The sequence below is a fragment of the Aristolochia californica genome, unplaced genomic scaffold, assembly GCF_029961685.1.
Source record: "Aristolochia californica isolate CCGP_79_NKW_82.1479 unplaced genomic scaffold, dmAriCali1.0.hap1 SCAF_10, whole genome shotgun sequence".
NCBI classification, from domain to species: Eukaryota; Viridiplantae; Streptophyta; class Magnoliopsida; order Piperales; family Aristolochiaceae; genus Aristolochia; species Aristolochia californica.
This window is the reverse complement of record NW_027181771.1, coordinates 24,946,272-24,967,002: the sequence shown is the minus strand read 5'-3', so window position 1 is coordinate 24,967,002 and position 20,731 is coordinate 24,946,272. Positions and strand designations below refer to the sequence as shown.

The 20,731-nt window shown below is 31.5% G+C and overlaps 1 protein-coding gene and 1 pseudogene across 1 annotated transcript; one reads left to right on the top strand and one right to left on the bottom strand.

Moving 5' to 3' along the window:
* Nucleotides 1–809: 809 nt before the first annotated feature.
* On the bottom strand, nucleotides 810–2,137 carry LOC137942987 (uncharacterized). Its single transcript, XM_068788700.1, has 3 exons — nucleotides 2,128–2,137; nucleotides 1,698–1,750; nucleotides 810–1,214 (listed from the first exon to the last, which is right to left on the bottom strand). Exons 1-3 carry the CDS (start codon nucleotides 2,135–2,137, stop codon nucleotides 810–812), a joined length of 468 nt encoding a protein of 155 aa, XP_068644801.1.
* Nucleotides 2,138–4,272: 2,135 nt separating this feature from the next.
* LOC137943342 (5S ribosomal RNA) lies at nucleotides 4,273–4,391 on the top strand (annotated as a pseudogene).
* Nucleotides 4,392–20,731: the final 16,340 nt, after the last annotated feature.

Genomic DNA, 20,731 nt, shown 5'->3' with positions numbered 1-20,731 from the left:
GTTTCCAAACTTGTTATTCCAACTTCTTTTGGGTTACTACAACCTTTTCGGTTGATTTGGGTACCCCAAGTTTGTTTGATGCCTTTTTCATTCTTAATTTCATAAATGTGGGCATAGTGACTTATCTCTTTGCAATAGTGGCATCTAATGTGAGGAATGGGAGAAAATTTCTTGTTTTGCTTTGTACTCTTCTTTCCAACTTTCTTCTTAGATGTGGATTTGAGAGATAGAAGTTTGGCCTAAGTCTAAACTCTTCTTTTCAAATGCAAGTCAATCACATGATGGCTTGTCTATCAATTCATTTTGTCTTGAGGCATTTGCTATTAATCTTTCATTAGCCTCCAACAAGCTCTTCCTTGAGCCTTGCAATATCATGTAATAGAGCATTGCATTTTTCTTTATATTTGTTTAGACAATAAATAGACTTTTTTATTCAATTGCATCCCAAACTGAGATCAAGACTTTCTTCTTTTTGTTCTTGGGATCTTTGCTTGTAGATGGGGTTCTTTCTTCAAGCTTTGGATATTTGTTCCTTCTATGTCCTAGTTTCCCACACTCAAAACAAACATCAGTTTCCTTATAGAATTTGTCATTTTGAGTTCTATATTGGCCTTTTATGAAATTCTTCTTTTTCCTATAGATTTTTTGAAGATGTCTAGTGATGAAACTTACGTCATCAGAACTTTCTTCACTAGAGTTACTTTCAACACTCGTCTTGGGCTTAAGAGCAATTTTCTTAGCTTGCTCTTCCTCAACATCTTGAGGTTCCATCTCATAAGTGAGAAGGATTCAATTATCTTCCTTCCCTCTCATAACTTTGGAAGTGCCTTGAGTAGCTTGTCATTTTGTGTATACAAGAAAATCTCTTCTCCTAGAATGTTCAACTCATTAATTATATGAGTGAACCTAGAGTTCATCTCAGCTATTGACTCACCTAGTTTCATTTTGAATTCATCTTCTTGGCCTAGCAATAAGCTAATTCTAGAGTCTTCTACTCTAGTAATTCCTTCATGTGTGACCTTTAGTTTTTCCCAAATTTCCTTGACAATTTTACATGTGGGGACCCTTTTGAACTCATTTGGATCTAGGTTTAAGGCCTTAGAGTTTGTCTTGAGCTGCTCTTTCTCTTTCCTAGTTAGCTCATTGAATTCATTTTCAATCAGAAGGCCATATTCAAGTTTTTGAGGCTCAAAAGGACCACTCTTGGTTACATGCTATATGCCCAAATTCATAGATTGAAGGAAGAATTCCATTCTTACCTTCTAATATCCATATTTTTTTCCATTGAACAAAGGTGGATAGTTGGCATATTGTTCTTCGGGAAGGAGCAATTTCTCTTGAGAATCTTTTTTCAAAATCACGAGGATTTTGATTTCAATTAAGTGTTTGGCCCACTCTGATACTAATTGTTGGTCCAATGGCTTCTCAAGGTGTGGATGAATTGAGAATATTGAATTAAAATTAAGTTGCACATGTAATAAAAATGAAGCATAAAAGTAATTCGATAGAAAACAAAACATGCAGACACCATAGGAGACAAAAAAAATTGTTATTGAAGTTCCCCTATTGGTATTCACTACGAGAGAACCATTGCTTGGGGAATTCTACTATTCAAAAGCTCTAATAGCTGTAATTACATAAAGAGATTTCAGCTTTCTTTAAACCACGTGTAGCTCAATACATGTATTTTACAATACCAATCTTCCCAAGAGATTGCTACTAGATTCTAGCTCTAGCTGGCCCTTTTTATCTAGATTCTATGGGTTCTAGATGTACCTTTCATAAAATTAAGTAAATATAAAGGAAAAATGTACACCCTTACTTGGAGAGATCATTCTCCTTGAGAGATCCAAGCTTCCTCTTCCTTGGCAACACAATGTGAAGTGATTGAAGGAGCTTGACTATATGAAAGCAAGGATGGGATGGAAAGAGACGTGAAATTTCAAAGAATATGACTCACTCCTTCACTTTAAAGCATTTTTAAGAGATTTTGCAAGATTGAGAGTAAAAGCTTAGGATATTTGCAAATTAATGCTCATTAAAATTTTCAATACAATGTTTGGTGGGGTATTAAAAACTTCCCCAACTCGAACTAGTCATTTTTTGCCCATTAGCAAAAATCAGTACTTTGATTCATCAATCATTGTTATGTGACTAATCGATCAATTGATCATAACAACTACTTTTCTGTTAGACAGTGACATATTGATCTATGGACTGATTGATCAATATGTTACAGTTGGTCCAGAAAAGTTAAGTTACTCAATCATTGACTAGGGGATGATTGATCAATCAGAATTCCCTCTGACTATGCACAAGTATGATCGATTAGTGCATTTCCTATGATCAATCATGCTTTATGCCCCTGACTTGCAAGATTCTGTTTGATTGGAAAGATTCTATCTGATCAATCAATCAGGTGGGGTAATCAATCATTCCATGTAAAATTTGTTTGCCTGGGTAGAATTGATCAATCAATCCAAATGGGATGATTGATTAGGCTCTTTAGCATGAAATAATCATGTTCTGGATGATGGATCAATCGACTATGGTTTCTCAATCATGCTTTATATTTCTGGCCCCTACACTTCTAGATGATCGATCACTCCAGTGTCAGTTCAACTATGTTGACATTTAAAATATGAGAATGTTTTTTTCTCTAAGTTCTCTAACAAGTTCTAAGTGATGTTATTAAACATATCTATATGCCTTTTGTGACTTAAAGCTCCAATTTCACAATTTTACTTAACAAAGGGAGTTTAGGAGTACTCTCTTACATTGGGACTGAGTATGGACATTTAACTTTTACATTTGAACTCTAGTCTTCTCGTTGTCTTCTTCCTTGTGCGTGCTTCTTCTAGTGATGTCCTTCATTGATGCTCGAGATCTTTTGTAGGCTTGATCGTTTTAAAGTTTTAAACCTTGAGATGCATTGACTCTTGAAGGTGAAATATCTGAATACTTAGTTTTTCAAATTTTTAGATCAATTTAGTTTTGTTATCATAAAAAATAACATAGGAGTCAACCTATGCTCAACACTTAGACATGAATTTGAAGTGCCTCACATTCATACTCTGTGATCCACTTGTCCCATACTCTGAAATTAGAAGAATGGAGGTCTTCAACTTGAGTTTTCAAGCAAGCTAAGTATATTTTTTTACATTCATAGTTATTTTAGTACTTTGTTTGGTTGATTTGAGTTTTGATAAATTACTTTATCTGAGTTTTGAATTTTGATATCAAAACTCTTTGAAGAGATTATCGTATACTTTTAATTTTTATACATAGTGGTGCCAATCATATTGGTAGAACCACTTAAGTATTTTTTATATTATATTATGTTGTTCCATTGATCTATCTGTCTATCAAAAGACATATTGTGCTTGATTGAAAAGCAAGAGACCTTTGTTATGTAGTCATTTGTTAACTTGCTAAGCATCTGACTATGCACAAATATATATATATATTTTCACGGTTTGAAACTTTTGGGTAGAAGAGAAGGGGGAAAAAAAGAAAAAAAAGAATGATTCTGTTTAGTTTTCCTTTATTAATGCAGTTCGCTACACTTTTGACACGGACGGTGAATGTTTTATTCTTTAATCCAACAACATAGTGCTCCTTTTTTATTTTTTATATCTTTTTTTTGCATAAGATTATAATTTATATTTTATTTTATGTAGGGAATGTGGAAAAGACCGACAGAACACGGGGGGATAGTGAAGCCGAGGAAGGGATTGGCAGGATGGAGAGGGTAACAACAACTAGTGCGATCATACTAGCACCAATGCACTAATTCCCATCAGACCTCAGAAGTTAAGCGCACTTGGATGAGACTAGTACTAGGATGGTTGACCTCCTAGGAAGTCCTTGAGTAGCACCCTATTTTCCCCATTTTTCCTTTGCCACCAACTAATTTCTCCCTCGCAATGCTACTGTTAGGGGCGGCAAAACATATTTGTATATATAGTTTGTTTTCTTTTTTAACGATTCGAAACGTTTTGGTAGAAGAGAAGAGGGGAAAAAAGAAAAAAAAGTACGATTTTGTTTTACTTTCCTTTATTAATGTGGTTTTGCTCAGTTTCAACATGGACGATGAAAGTTTTATTCTTTAAGCCAACGACAAAACACTTATAATTTTTTATATCCTGATTTTTGTCAAAGATTTTAATTTTTAATTTAATTTTATGGAGGGAATATGGAAAAGACCAACAAAATACGAGGGGAGAGGGAAGCTAGGGATGGGATTGGTAGTATGGAGAGGGAAACACAAACGGGTGCGATAATACCAACATTAATGCATTGAATCCCATCAAAACTCCGAAGTTAAACGTGTTTTGGCGATTGTTGTACTTGGATGGGTGACTTCCTAAGAAGTCCTCTTGTTGCACCCCTTTTTACCCTTTTTTCCTTTGCCACCAGTTAATTTCTCCCTCATATTGTTGAGGTTAGGGGCAACAAAACGTATTTGTATATATAGTTTGTTTTCTTTTTTAACGGTTTGAAATGTTTTGGTAGAAGAGAAGAGGGAAAAAACTACGATTTTGTTTTGTTTTCCATTGTTAATGTAGTTCGGTTAAGTTTTGACATGGCCAGAGAACGTTTTATTTCTTTAATCCAATGACATAGCGTTGTTTTAATTTTTAATAACTTGAGTTTTTCTTAAGATTTTAATTTTTTATTTTATTTTATGGAAAGAATGTGGAAAAGACCGACAGAACACGGAGGAAGAGGGAAGCCAAGGGATTGGTAGGATGGAGAGGGTAACACAAACGGGTGCGATCAATAAAATTTGGCATTTTGATAAATGTGGTAGAAAGAAAAACTTCTGAGTATGCAAGCTAAAACATTTTTGCAATTTTAGTTAATGTAATAAAAATCAGTTTCTATTCTCTTTCTCCAATGAACTAACCCATCAGCTCAGAAAATAGTTTTTAGACATGAAGAAGATTAAATTTTCAGCATAAATGATGCTAATGCTGACAGATTTCAGATCACCTTTGTGCTCACTCTAGGAAAACAACACACAAAGTAATTGACTTCAGTTCTAATAGGAGGGGTTAGTCAACTCACACAGGAGATGAACTTCAACTACATTACTCAGTTCATTTCCTAACATTGTTAGTGGAACATTAGCGCATGATTCATGTCGATGAATCAGAAGAACCCTAAAATCATCTCTATGGTTTAATTTTGGGAATTCGGATTCTGTAGAATATTGAGAATCATCCGGATGAAGCAGGTGGGATGCCTTGAACCCTCGTCGAATTTTTTCATTTCAGTCTCTCTTCTGCACTCTTCCCTCTCTCGGTCTAATTCTTCTCTAGTCTCTTCTTCCTCCGAAATTTTTTTCCTTGCTCTCATCCTCCATCTCCCTTCTCCCTTCTCCCTTCTCCCTCTCGTTGCGAACGTCCTCTCGGCCTCCCACTCCCTTCTCCATGTAGCTATTCTCTCTTCGCCCAAAATACCTCTTGATTTCGTTTGATTTCCCCCATTTCAATTTTGATTTTCTTTGATTTTTTATATTTCGGCGTTGATTTCTTCAATTCTACTTTGATTCGGCTTCGATTTCACCCTTCGACTACGGTTTTCCCCAAATTTAAGAAGGTATGCCTATACCCTGACTATTTTTATTATTTTAGTGTTGTATTTGATTTAATTTTAATTTTTGTAAGTAATGTGTATTAATTGTTGCTTAATTGTGGGATTTAGGGTTGGGGTTTATGGTTCAATTTTGTCTTCATAGGGTTTAATTTCGGGATTAGGGTTAGGGTTTAGTGTATTTAGGGTTTGGTGCTTGGTTAGGTTTAGGGTTTATTGTATTTTTAGGGTTTAGTCTTTTTTTAAAAAAATTTTAGGGTTCTCAGTGTTTGGGTTTTAGTGCTTTTAGGGGTTTTAAGGTTAGGGTTTAGGGTTTAGGTTTTGGTTCTAGAATTAGGGTTTAGGGTGTTGAGTCCAGTTCAAACAATGTTGAGTCGCCTACAAAGGCGTCCATTTGCCAATGAAACCCGACCCCCATCACTGACGAGGTACAGTTTGTAGTGACTGTGAAATCATATGGTACTCTACTAGGGATGTTCGGTGGATTTGGACTTGATATGTGTGTTTTTACAGTGTTTAGTGTATCTACGATGGAAATAGTTTGGTTAATTTTGAAATGCCTTAGAATATTGTTGAAAATTATTGAAGTGCTATAGAATGATTTTACCATGTGGAGAGGAGATTCAGGTGTTATAAATATCCACCACTTGGTATTTTATTTTTTTTGGTTTGATGAGGACAATCTTGGATTTAGATTATAAATGGCTGTAAGAAGACCACAAATTGCTCGATATTATAACATTTGGATCTTTGAAGAAGACAACAAAATGTTCGATCTCTTGGTCGAACAGGTGAATATAGGGAATAGGTTGCCCAACAAGGTTTGGAAGCATGAGGTATATATGGACTGTCGCCCGAACGTCCCAACCACAATTGGATTAAAAAAATTGGATATGCATATATGAATGTTTAATATGCAAGTGTTAGTTAATTTTTATCTGTATAAAAATTTATTTTGGGTTTATGCATACTTAATCTTCTATGCATATTATGATTGACCTAAATATAAGAAATGAATAATTGGCATAAATTTTAGTCAATTATTTTCATGTCATATTTTGGTTTACATTTGAATAATTAAGTAATAACCACAACATTCTTAATTATGAAAAATGTCTAGTGACATTAAGTTTAATCACATAAAGTTAATGACATACAAATTTGATAATATCCATGGAAATCTAATAATTTAACCTCACGTGGTAATTTTTATATTTAAGTGGTTAATTTGGATTGGATAGAAACATTTAAAAAAACTTTTTAGTCGTCTACAACAATAGAAAATTCCTTTAGAGATAAATTTATGTTGCCATTATAAAGTGATATAAATCAATTATGTGTTATAATCTAAGCCTACTCACATGTTGATTTATTTGTTTAAATTTATTTACGTGGGTAAATATTCAATTTTTGGTTCCATTGCATGTTTTAGTAAGCATTGTTGTTTATTATGTAATTCTTCAAACTTTATCTGTTCTGAATTTTGATTCCTCCAATATTATTCCTCTTAATGGTAATAATTAAGCTCTTTGTTGGTCATTTCTTCTATTAAATAGCACTGACATAAATGACTTTTTCATTAGGAAAGTCATCACATTTTCTCTTGGTTGGTCATATATGACTCTTTCATATCAGCTCTTCATCTCATGTTCTATTTCTTTTTTATAAGATTAACTTATTAGACTCAAGTTGATAAAGTACTGACACATTTTAGGTTATTCAATTTGTTGTTCTTTATGAAATCCTCTGGAAATGTCATGAGTTACATTATCACAAATGAGGAGAACCAAGCTTTTACTTCATGTTATGAAGTTATAATTGGATATCTTAGTTTTATACTATATTTTATTTGCTATTTGTTTTATTTGAGTCATTAAAAATATTAGGCATAGGAATTGATTCTTAAAATATTAAGAGAGAAAACAATTAATTGATTGTATAATGAGTACATTGTTTCTCTATTTATAATAGAGAAAACTCACAAAATCAAAATAAAATTAAACCTATCCACTTGAAACTTGAATAGAACTCCTAATACGAAACAAAGTAAATCACTATTACAGAAAAATGATAGAATCAAAAGATTTTTTATATAAGATTTCTTATTTAATGTAATAAATAATCAATTATTTAATCAAATAGGTAGTAATTACTTAATTATCTAATTTAGTGAACACATTCTTATTATAAAATTAATTAATTAATTTGTTTTGTAGGATTAATGGAGTCTGTAAGAACCACAATGACATACTATTTGATGATTGCTAATACTAGTTAATTAGAATAATATATTTACTAATTAAATAAGTATTGATTAGGTAAGCAAATAATTAAAAACCCATGATTTGTGGTAGTAAATTGGCCAATTGAGCTATTTAATGTAATAAATAATCAATTATTTAATTGAATAGGAAGTAATTACATAATTATTTAATTAATGGAACACATTCCAATGGAGTTGGTATGAAGAACTAGAATAATTTACTATTTGACTGCAAATACTAGTTGATTAATTTATATTTAATACATTTACTGATTGAATAATTACTGATTTGGTAAGAAAATAATCAATTACATGATGATTTGTGGTAATTAACTAGCCAATTGATATAATTAATTATATAACTAATCAACTATTTAATCAAACATACAGGACTTACTTAATTAACTAATTAATATAACCTTTTCTATTTATATAATTAAATAATTATTTCATTATTAATTGATTCAAATAATTTGTTTAGTTTTATTAGTTATTTTTTATTTTAATGACTAATTACTTTTCCTACCATTATTATTTTTTCTATGTTCATTTTTTATTATTATTTCATTTTTTAATTTTTTATAATCCTTATTTTCCCTTTTGTATTTTAAATTTTATTATTTTTGTATTTTTCCTGTAATCTTTTCTTCTTTAGTTTTTTTATATTTGCCCATGTCAACAGAGCTTGTCCAAATGGCGCCACATCAGCATGTCCATTAAGGAAAGAGGAAAGAGCAAAGAGAATGGGGAAAGGAGGAATTTTAGGTTTTAAAGGATGGGCTGGCATAGTGCTATATGGACAAGGTTTACTACGTGGGAAGTTGACGGATCGTATGAGGATTCCAAAGGTTGAAATCAGATAATTTGGGAAAAAGTTTAAAAAGTCATTATTCTGGTAAATTAAAATTTTAAATCCAATATTTGAGTACAATTCCTTGAAATATAATAAAAATAATAATAATTTTACACAAAATCCTTCTTATTACATGAGTTGCTAATTGGGTGTAATTAGATTGGACAACAACAACCTTCATGTAGGGCATATTGAGTGAGAATTTCTTAAAACCACTAAAATTTCAAATTTTGATCAATTCAATTTCTATAATTTTTGTGAGAAAATTTTACTTTTGTGCAATGGTACCCCACCTATAAAGTAATATTTAATTAATCTATCTAATAATAACATAAAAAATTTAAAGCAACAACAATTCAAAGTAATATTTAATGAATTTCTTCTTTTGAATGTTGTAGATTAAAATATAATTTTAGTTATTGAGAATTATGGTTCAATTGCATAATTCTAAACTTTTTTCAATCGATCCTTTTACTTTTTCTACATAGCACAACAAGGTGCATCTATAAATGACAAAAATTCAAAATACTGGCGCTACTCCTACATCATGACTTAAAAACTATCAACTGTGAAATCTCCAGTGAGCGAAATATCAACGAAAGTAGAGCTCCATGTTTAGCAAGTATTACGTAAAAGAAATAGGGACGTTACGCCTAGAGAGTCTCGTATTTCATTGTTTGTTCACTATTGAGAATAATCATAATTTGTTTTATTTTTTGTGATTTCTCATTTGCTTAGACAAAGAGGGGGCGAGGGCACAAAGAATACATCTTGAAAAGATTTTTGGCGGGAACAAGGTAGGTTTGTTACGCACTTTGGGCAGTTGACCGGGAATGGCAAGTCACTTCATTGTTGGCAAACTGCGTGTGCTCTTTCGTGAATTGTGTGGCAACTTGCGAGTTGTGGTGGAAACTGGAAAGTGGCAAAAAAGTATAGAAAAGGCAAGATTTAATAGGCACTCTGTTGGCTGGACACCGATGCCGGAGCTGCTATGTGATGCCGTTGGAGTCGCCGTTGCCGGCTGTAGCGCGGGACTTCAACTCTGTTTCTGAAATAGAAATAGAGTACGAAACAGAGTCTCTCGGCATAAAGAGAGACTTGAGAAGAACGACGATGTTTCCTTCACCGTTGCAGGAGTTACCGTTTGTTGCCGTTGTTGTCACCGTTATCGGTGCTGCTATTCGACGCTGTAATTGGAAGAACAGAGTCTAGGACGTACTGAAACTGAGAGGTTTACAGAACTCCCTCGGGATTTTGTATCGGTGCCTGTGTGTGCGCTAGGAAGACGAAGCGGGGAGAAGTTTCGGTCTCACCGAAACTCATTGAGACGAAATAGAGAGAAGACTCTCTCAGGTTGTATTTCTGGTGTGAGAAACATACTGTATTGTGATTCTTCAACTGATCTATAAAATCCTATACAGCTCCAATGGATGTAGGCAATTTTACGAACCACGTAAAATATTGTGTCATGCATTATTACTTGTTACTTGTCTTGTTGTCATTGACGATTTTTTCCTAAAAACTGGTATAAGAGCCGAAAGATTATAAGAAGCAAGAATATGATCTTCAATGAGAAGATTGTATACACGGACAAGTCCAATATAGTTGCTGAAGCAGCTCCTCAAGAGTCCGACTTTGTCAGATTGGATGACCTACCAGAGGCCACAATGCAGTGTAGAGATGCTAGTGACGGGGAGAGTGGGTCCAGTGCACCCGAAGAGAGTTTAAACACCTTATACTTGGTGTGAGTCCTTCATTTCCCATTACTAGCACTGAGTTTGCAGCTTCTTCCAGCATACCAATCTTCTTGTATGTATCTATCAATATATCAAACACAAGAGGGTTGGATTCTTTACAGTCTTTATAGCTATATAAGATTGAGTTCGCAATAGCATCCACATGTGAATTGCCCAAGTGGGTGGGAATCATTTGCTCTAAGATACCATTTACAGGACCAAACAAACAGGCGTTACATAGATTTACAGCAAGTGTTGAAAAAGAAGTTAATGTTTGCGGGAGACCCATTTGAGACTGGGACCAGTGGAAGAAACTCAAGAGGAGTTTCGGGTCATTTACCTATTTTTGGCGAAGGACACATTGTATCATTTCCGGGTTTAACTTTCTTGGAATGTCTTAGGAGGTCATGAGAAGCTGCCAATTGTTGTGTTGGAGGAGACTGATGATTCTCTCTGCAAAATGTTCGTCATTGCCGAGTGCATCCTTAGCGCCTTGTAATGTGGAAAAGCATAAAGGCTTGAGTGAACGTGGACATCTTGAGGTAGCGATGCAGGCAGGGTTGGCCGGGAACAACAAGTGCCCTGAAGGTCTCGTCATTTTCCTCTACCTTCAGCAGAGAAAAAATGAGCTCTCAGGTGAAGTAAATTTTCCTAGACGGATAAAATTTCTCCGGGTTTACACCGGCAGAAAGTCCCTCACTTACCCCCTCACTGGACTTATAGCCACTTATGAAACTTAATTATACAGTGCCCTTACGCAACCATATAAATCACTATTGATTGGTCCATCGTTTAACTCTAATCTGCTGAAACAATCCAGGAAATTATAAAAAGAAATTTTGATAAAAGTTTTGTGAAAACCAAAGATGACGGAAACAGTACAAACAAGGTGAAAAGAAATCTATCTTGCAAAAATTCGAACATTGGCAATCGTAGAAACCAAACCTGGAACGGCCGAAGTAGATAACGGTTTCAAATTTTATGCTTTGCTCAACGATCAGAATAATCGACTGGAAATTTCAAGTATTGCTAAAATGCCAATCACACAAGACACTTGCTTGGTCCAGACGTCGAACTTTTCTCCTTGAAATTTGTTCGGCAACAGCAAGCTTCTCTCATAGCTTTTAACATTCAAAGTGTGTTTCGACCTTTGTTGACGTCGATGATTTTTTGGAAGCCTCAACGCTATGTCGTATACTTTGTTCCTATGAGAATTAGCTTGTCACAAGAACGGAGTTTTTAGACCGGTCGTCTTTGAAAGATGAGGTTTTTTTAGGGATTTCACATCAATTTGTAAGGATTGAACTAGACGTAATCTTAATAAGGATTGAACCGGACCTAATCTTACCCGGTCCAATACGATAGGACCGACGGGTCAGGTCCGATTCTGACACCATTGATCCACATGGTTGTCTGCCTAATGGCACTTTCTGCTTCCATCCAGAAACAGTTGCTGACACAACAACATTTGTCATGTCCCGTCGTCAGGTTTGTGACAACCAATTTCTTAATGTCTTACAAGTTACAGCTAATTTTCAGGTTTGTTACAAACAATTTTAGGAGCACATTCAATGAATACATTGTTTGTTATAGTCATAAATGTGTAAACAGGAGTTATGTAAAGCAGGAGTGCTTTGAAAGACAAGGATCGCTCCTGGCTATCACAACGCCACGAACTTCCTTTATATTTTGTATGCTTATTCTATTTATTGTTTTATTTATAATTTTTGTGTGCAAAAATTTATCTTTTTTTAGAAATTATGTATAAGATTTTATATATAGGAAAAGCTTTTAGAATATAGTTTGTTTGCTTATGTTAGTTATTTCATATGCTTTAGCCATCGTTATAATCAATCTTTCATTAAGAAATCCCTTCTTAATACCAGTTTATGTTATTCCTTTCTTTTGCTTTAGCCATAGTTATAAATAACTTGTCCCTGTTTTTCTATATTTGTATTGTATTGTCAACCTATTCCTATAGAAGAATTATAGTACCCCCCCAGACAAATTGGTATCAGAGTTATTAGAAATTATATTAGTAATACAAAAATAATTCTCTCTCTCTCTCTCTCTCTCTCTCTCTCTCTCTCTCTCTCTCTCTCTATACTCCAAAATCCCTTCTTTCTCTTCGATATGGAATTGGGAGGGTATAGGAATTTTACCTAGGGAAGGACAGCCTTGCCCCCTATTATGCACGCAATAATATTATTATTTTAATTATTTTTCTTTAATTTAAATTATTTTATGCAAGTTAAAAAATTAATAGGCCACGAGGGTATTTTTGGAATATTTTTTTAGGGGTATTTTGGTAGTATTTTATTTTAAACCTTGTAAGGGTGAACCCTATTTAAGGGGTAAGAGTAATGTGAAAAGTAAGCATTGATTTAGAGTAAACAAGGTTTTTGAGTTATCCTCAACGAGCTGAGGGGTGTGCGTTCTCTTCAAAGAACCTAGGGTTTTCAAACTTCTCTTTGGCTTGATCTTCATTTTTCTCTTCTTCCTTCCTACGAATCCATGTATCAGATCCGGGACCATAACACCCCCTCTTCTGTATGGAGATTCGACTTCCAAGACTTGGGAGGGGGACACATTTTCTTGGTTTTTTTTTTTTTTTTGTTTTTGTAGATATTTATTATTTTGATAGTGTAGAAGAACTTATGTTGGTGATTTTGAGAAAAATATATATATTATTTCACATTATTATAGTTTTTAATGAACAACCCATTTTTTGAGTTTTTTCTTTCCTTTTTTTTTTTTGCTATGCTTAATTCACTCTTCGCGGGCATTAAAGCTGCAAGTAAAATCTTAGACTCTTGCTTGCTACTTTTCTTGGACATGATTTCTAAACATTTTAATTTTTTTTCTGTGTTGATTTCCTATTTTACTAATTGGTAATCCAATATATGGATGATCTACAATTAAGGTATATATAGTCTGATAAAATGGTAGGCTTTTTCACTTTTATTCTTAACTTTAACTGCTTTTACTTCGTTCCTATGTGCTTTTAATTAATTCAAAATCCAAGGTCAATTTTAAAGTTCATGTCACAATGAGCAATGGCATTCGTAGAAGCAATTACAAACAAAGTACACATAGGATTTTTAGGGTGGTTTGAAGTCCTTCTAGCTGATTGCAAGTCTACCCCTCAATATGTTTCATAATCTTAAGGAACCACTAATCTTGGCTTGCCCAAAAACATATAAAGCAAATCACCTCGAAGGCCAATTGCAATGTTGCCCACAAATGGACTTATGCAATTCAATTGACCATAACAACCAACTTACAATGGTACTCCCTCAGATTTAACAACTAATTAGGCATACATGCCTAGACCCACAATGAGATTTTTCATCAATTGACAAGGTAGACTAGAACATAGATTTTCAACGACTCACTAGGCACACCAATCTAGACCCACAAAGAGATTTTCAGCATCACCTACCTACACAAGGTTTTATGACTGCAACAACTGCAAACACAACTTCCCACCTTCAATTCTTTTGCCACAATTGTTTTTTCTTGAATAAATTTGGGGTGAGGATGGTCTTATGTAAAATTGTAAGTATTACTTTGTTACAATATAACACAATAATAATTATCACCCAATAGGAAAATTTTATTAATCTTGGTACAAACAAATAGGTACATCTATCCAATGTAATTAGTAATTTAAAATAGTCCTTAGTAAATTGATTTTAAAATGAAAACAACTCATAGTAGTCATTTATGATTTGATTTGAAAATATAGGCAGCAAAAGATGTGTTCATTTGAAAATATCAGCTCAATTTAAATATGGGATTGGCTTTTCAAGTCGGGGACGTAAACAATTCAACTCAAAATAAATAAATTTCAAACTATAACCCATAAGTAGCATTATAAATTATAGTGAATGATTTTTCAAAGTGTACTTAGCACCAGTTCATTGTACTCGACCAATTATCATTGATATAGCTCAAAGTATATAAATGTAAATACTTGGATTTTAAATTCTATCCCAAAGTTTCAATACTAAGTAAAAGCCATTTCAAATGCCCCAATAAAATAACATATAAGCATGCATTAATATGATATGAAAATAGACGAGGTTGTAAAACTAATTTCAAATGGTTGTCAATAACTCAACTACTCACAATGCAATGGTTGAATCAAATATGGTCTTAAAATCCCTTAGCACATGTTTAACTAATTGAGATTTAAGTATTAAACTGAACAACACATAATTTCTTAGCTCAATAAAGAAAACTATCAACCTTTTAAGCTAGATTTGAAGGAGGCAAAAACTTCTTAAATCATGTGCAAGACCTTAGGAGGCTTGGTTTTCACTGTGAGAAGAGAGAATTTCATTAGAAGTGAGTTTGGGTTAAAGAGCAAATTCTCCAACATTTAGCAAAAGAAGGTGAAATTGAATTGCTACAACATGGCTTCCACAATTTTTTCTTCTAATAGCTTGATTCTGTAGTCGAATCCTCCCCAAAGTTTGAATCCTCTCCGCCCAGGAGTACAACTCCTCTTACTTTTGCACCCTATAAGGATCGACTGATTTTTTTCTTTTTAGAACTTTTTAGTGCATAGAGTCAAATCCTTTTTGTTGTTTTTCACTCAGATGGGGTCAACTCCTTCGATGTTGTCGACTCTTACTATATGCACTTTAGTACAATGATCAACTCCTCCCACTACTATTTTTCTCACTCCATCATGACATGAGGTCGATTCCTTCCATAGGGGTCAACTCTTCTTGCTCCGATTTCACCACATGCTTGACTCCTTAATTTTGTCTTTTCATTTTAGGCTTTCATTTTTTTTCACTGCTTATGCTTGATTTTTATAGATGGGTTTGACTCCTTCGACTATTGGCACATCAATTTTTATTTCTTCCTATATGGTCATCTCCTTTTGCTCATTTATTTCTTCTTGCCTTTTTTGAACCGGTTCTTTCCAAAAAAATGATTCTTCCTTTGTCTTTTAAGTCAAATGGTGCTACTAGATGTTGATGGTGTGCTTTCTAGTGTGAGCAAATTTCTTCCATTTTCTATAGATCATTGAAATGGGCCATGGTGGATCGAACGAATATGCTGTTAGAAATGTTTTTAAAGGGTTTTTTTAATGCGCCTCATATTTAACATAAATTATTAATAATATTATCTTAATGGGGATCTTGGGGCCAACACAATATATAAAATCATTTACTCTTTTCTAATTATCAACTTTTTACTCCCGTAGCTTGAACATGATTGTGTCCCATTCAAGTAAACAAGACTTCATGCAAAGACTACAAGTTTAGACATAATTCAACTTACATTCAAATCAAACAACCTAAGTAGGAGTGTGCTTGTCGGAAGTAGTTCATAGCCATCTTCAATTGAGTTGCTCTAACTTCTTATTCTACAGGAAAATTAATGTTTCTCAAAGTTTCTTCTCCATGATATTTTTTTTAGATAAGTATATATTTCTCGATGAAATTTGAATGTCATCGAGAAAAAGAGTCCCACTAAATGGAGAGAACCAATTATTCTCAATGAAATTAAAAAATCACCAAGATATTCTAGTCGAAACTATCCTGTCAATAATAAGTTAGGAAAAAAATAAAAATAATTCACTTACTCTCAAAAAAATCAAAGATTAAAAAAATATATAATATTTTTGAAAAATTATTTTGCCAAGAATAAGAGGGGCAATTAAAAATTAAAATATTCACTTATTCTCAATGTAATTAAAAAATCACCGAGAAATATATACTATTCTAGACAAAAAAAAAACCTCGAGAATAAGTTAGAGAAAGACAAAACAAAAATATAAATTAATTATGGGAAAATTTTAAAATCTCTTAGAAATATATGCTATTCTCGGTCAAATAATTTCACCAAAAAAAAGAAGGGAAAATAAAAATAAAATATCACTTATTACTGGTGAAATTAAAAATCTTTGCGAAATATATACTATTCTCAGAGAAGTAATTTCTCTAAGAAATAGTTAGGAAAAAATTAAAAATATCCACTATTCTCTATGAAATAAAAAATCATTGAGAAATATATTTTTCTCAATGAAATAATTTTGCCAAGAATAAGAAGGAAATATTACCAACAAAAATTAATTGATAAATATCTACTTATTCTTGATAAAATTCATAAATTCTGGTAAATATATGATATTTTTGATAAAAAAATTTCATTGAAAATAAGTAGAAAAACAAAAAAATTGCAGAGAAATATTCACTTATTCTCAACGAATTTCAAAAATCATCAAGAAATAGATATTATTCTAGATAGAATAATTTTATCGAGAATAAGTATGAAAAAAATATAATCACAGATAATTGATCACCTATTCTCACATATAGTTATATTTAACATTTCCTCTTACTACCAACATAGTGCTATGTAAGTCATTAATCAAGTATAATAGTGCTTTTATGTGAAACGAGATAAGATTTTTATCAATGGAATAAATAAAACAATTAAACATTAGAATTTTAAATTTCCATTAAATATTACTATAGTTTATTTTTTTATTTTAAAAAAATATTTAATTAAAATACTTAAGTTAAATTAAATAAAAACAATTAAATGATCAATGAACTTAATTTGGTTAACATAATATAAAAATTAATTAATAGGTTTTAATTAAGTGATTTATTTGATATTATTAAATTTGTTCAATCATCCTTATATATTATCATTTTGATAAAAACTTTTTCTATAGATTTTCTTAAAACGGAAAATAGAAATTAATTAGAAAGATACACATAAATTCTTTGTATATCAATGGAAATACTTTCAAAGTTAGAAAAATTAAACTATAAACTAAATAAAACTATTTGGTTCGCGATTTAAATTATTAATTAGTGAGAGTATAATAATTTGCATGATCATATTGATGCACATTATAAATTGATCAAGTCATGTTATTGTAATATGACTTGTGAAGTAACTAATTGAGTTATTGATCTAGTAATTAGTTAATACAAAATATTAACTATAATTTATTATGTAATTACATTATTATCTCATAGATGATTTATTCTTATCCCATTGTTATAGAAAATATTTTTAGGTAATTATTAAAATAAATAAATTAAAGACTTGGTTATTATTAATAATCCTCGGGAACCTTTCATGAAATTTAAGGACACAATTTAATAGTGAAAAGTTTAAAAAAAAAAAAATCCTTTGTATAAACATTCGGACTACAATTGGTCATAATTATTTTTATAGAGAAATAGAAAAAGCCATACAAGGGTTTTGTTACGCCTAAGCTAAGTAATTATGTGATACTAAGAGAGCAGTAAAATTGTGATGTAGTTCTGAGAGGGAAAGAGCCACGAGGGTTACGAGTGTTAGGATTTACTTTAGCTTATATATTATGTTGCAATTTTGTAAAAAAAAAATCAATAGTTCCTATTTTTACTACCGAACATATTATAGGTTACTTACATAATTTGGAAACCTAAATTTTTTGGATTTGGACCCAGTATTCAAGAAATTGAATTGCTAGAACATGGCCTCCACAACTTTTTCTTCTAATAGCTTGATTCTTTAGTTGAATCTTCCCAAAGTTTGAATCTTCTCCACCCCAAAGTTCAACTCATCTTTCTTTTGCACCCTATAAGGGACCATTGATTTTTTTTTTATTTCAAAACTTTTTATTACATAGAGTCAAATCCTTTTTGTCATTTTTTACTCAAATGGGGTCAACTCCTTCCATGTTGTCGACTCTTGCTATATGCACTTCTGTACAATGATCAACTCCTCCCACTATGGTTTTGCTCACTCCATCATGACTTGAGGTCGACTCCTTCCATAGGGGTCAACTCTTCTTGCTCTGATTCACCACATGCTTGACTGCTTAATTTTGTTTTTTCACTTATTATGCATGACTTTTATAGATGGGTTTGACTCCTTCGACTGTTGGCACTTCAAATTTTATTTCTTCCTATATGGTCATCTCCTTTTGTTCATTTTATTCTTCTTGCCTTTTTTTGGACTGGTTTTTTCCAAAAAAGATGATTCTTCCTTTGTTTTTTAGTCAAATGGTGCTACTAGATGTTGATGGTGTGCTTTCTAGTATGAGCAAATTTCTTCCCTTTCTGTGGATCGTTGAAATGGGTCATGGTGGATCGAACGAATATGCTGCTAGAAATTTTTTTAAAGGGTTTTTTTTATTCGCCTCATACTTGACATACATCATTAGTAATTCAATTGTTTATTGTCATCAAAATTATCTTAATGGGGATCTTGGGACCAACACAATATATAAAATCGTTTATTTTTTTCTGATTATATACTTTTTACTCCCTTCGCTTGGACGTGATTGTGTCCCATTCAAGTAAACAAGACTTCATGCAAAAGCTACAAGTTTAGACATAATTCAACTTACATTCAAATCATACAATCTAAGTAGGAGTGTGCTTGTTAGAAGTAGTTCATAGCCATCTTCAATTGAGTTGCTCTAACTTCTTATGCTACAAGAAAATTGATGTCTCTCAATGTTTTTTCTTCTCCATGAAATTTTTTTTTTTGAGATAAGTATATATTTCTTGATGAAATTTGAATGTCGTGGAGAAAAATATTCCAACTAAATGGCGAGAACCAATAATTCTCGATGAAATTAAAAAATCACCAAGATATTTTAGTCGAAACTATCCTGCCAATAATAAGTTAGGAAAAAAAGAAAAATAATTCACTTACTCTCGAATAAATTCAAAGTTTAACAAAAAATATATACTATTTTTGGAAAAATTATTTCGTCAAGAATAAGAGGGGAGATTAAAAATAAAATATTCACTTATTCTCAAAGTAATTAAAAAATCATCGAGAAATATATACTATTCTCGACAAAATAATTCCTTGAGAATAAGTTAGAGAAAAAAATATAAACTTATTTTTTGAAAATTTTAAAAATCTCTTAAAAATATATGCTAGTCTCTGTGAAATAATTTCAACAAGAAAAAGTAGGGGAAATTAAAAAAATCACTTATTTCTAGTGAAATTAAAAATCTTTGCGAAATATATCCTATTCTTTATGAAGTAATTTCTCTAAGAAATATTTAGGAAAAAATAAAAAATATCCACTATTCTCAATTGTTGTATTTAACATTTCCTCTTACTACCAACATAGTGCTATGTAAGTCTTTAATCAACAACAATAGTGCTTTTATGTGAAACAAGATAAGATTTTTATCAATGAAATAAATAAATAAATTAGGCATTAGAATTTTAAATTTTCATTAAATATTATTATAATTTATTTGTTGTATTTTTAAAAAATTATATATTTAAAATATTTAATTTAAATTAAAAAAATAATTAAATAATCAATCAACTTAATTTGGTTAACATAATATAAAAATTAGCTAATAAAGTTAAATTAAGTTATTTATTTTATATTATTAATTTTTTTCAATTATCCTTATATTTTATAATTTTGATAAAACTTTTACTATAGATTTGCTTAAAATAGAAAATAAAATTAATTAATGAGATACACATAAATTGTTTGTATATTAATGGAAATACTTTCAAAATTATAAAAAATAAACTATAAACTAAACGTAACTAATTGGTTTGAGATTTAAATTATTATAAGTGAAATTATAATAATTTGGATGATCATATTGATGCACATTATAAATTGATCAAGTCATGTTAATGTAATATGACTTGTGAAGCAACTAGTTGAGTTATCGATCAAGTAATTAGTTGATATAAATTATTAACTATAATTTATTACATAATTACATTATTATCTCATAGATGATTTATTCTTATCTCAATGTTACAAAAAATATTTTTAGGTAATTATTAAAATATATAAACTAAATACTTGGTTATTATTAAATGATCTTTAATAGGATTCAAAAACCACAAACGTAATAAGTATTTAAGCTATAACTTATCATATAACAATAGAATACTATAACTTGATTAATTAATTTATAATAATCCTCGGGAACCTATCATTCGGACTACAATTGGTCATATTATTTTTTATAGAGAAATAGAAAAAGCCATCAAGTGTTTTGTTGGGAAAGAGCTAGGAGAGTTACGAGTGTCAGGGTTTACCTTAACTTTTATATTATGTGGCAATTTTGTAACATAAATGCTAAAATATTTCTAATAAGAAAGAGTTATGAGTTTCAGGGTTTACCTTAACTTTTATATTCCGTGGCAATTTTGTAACATAAATGTTAAAGTATTTCTAATAAGAAACAACCGTTGGAGGAAGTTAGTTGTGATCGAACGGTAATGGGAGATGTAATGCACGATAGCGCACTTGATTGTCTC

Coding starts and splice junctions, on each gene's coding strand:
- LOC137942987 (XM_068788700.1), bottom strand. Junction 1,215..1,697: donor GCAATCTCTTGGGAAGATTG/GTATTGTAAAAT, acceptor TTGGGCATATAG/CATGTAACCAAGAGTGGTCC.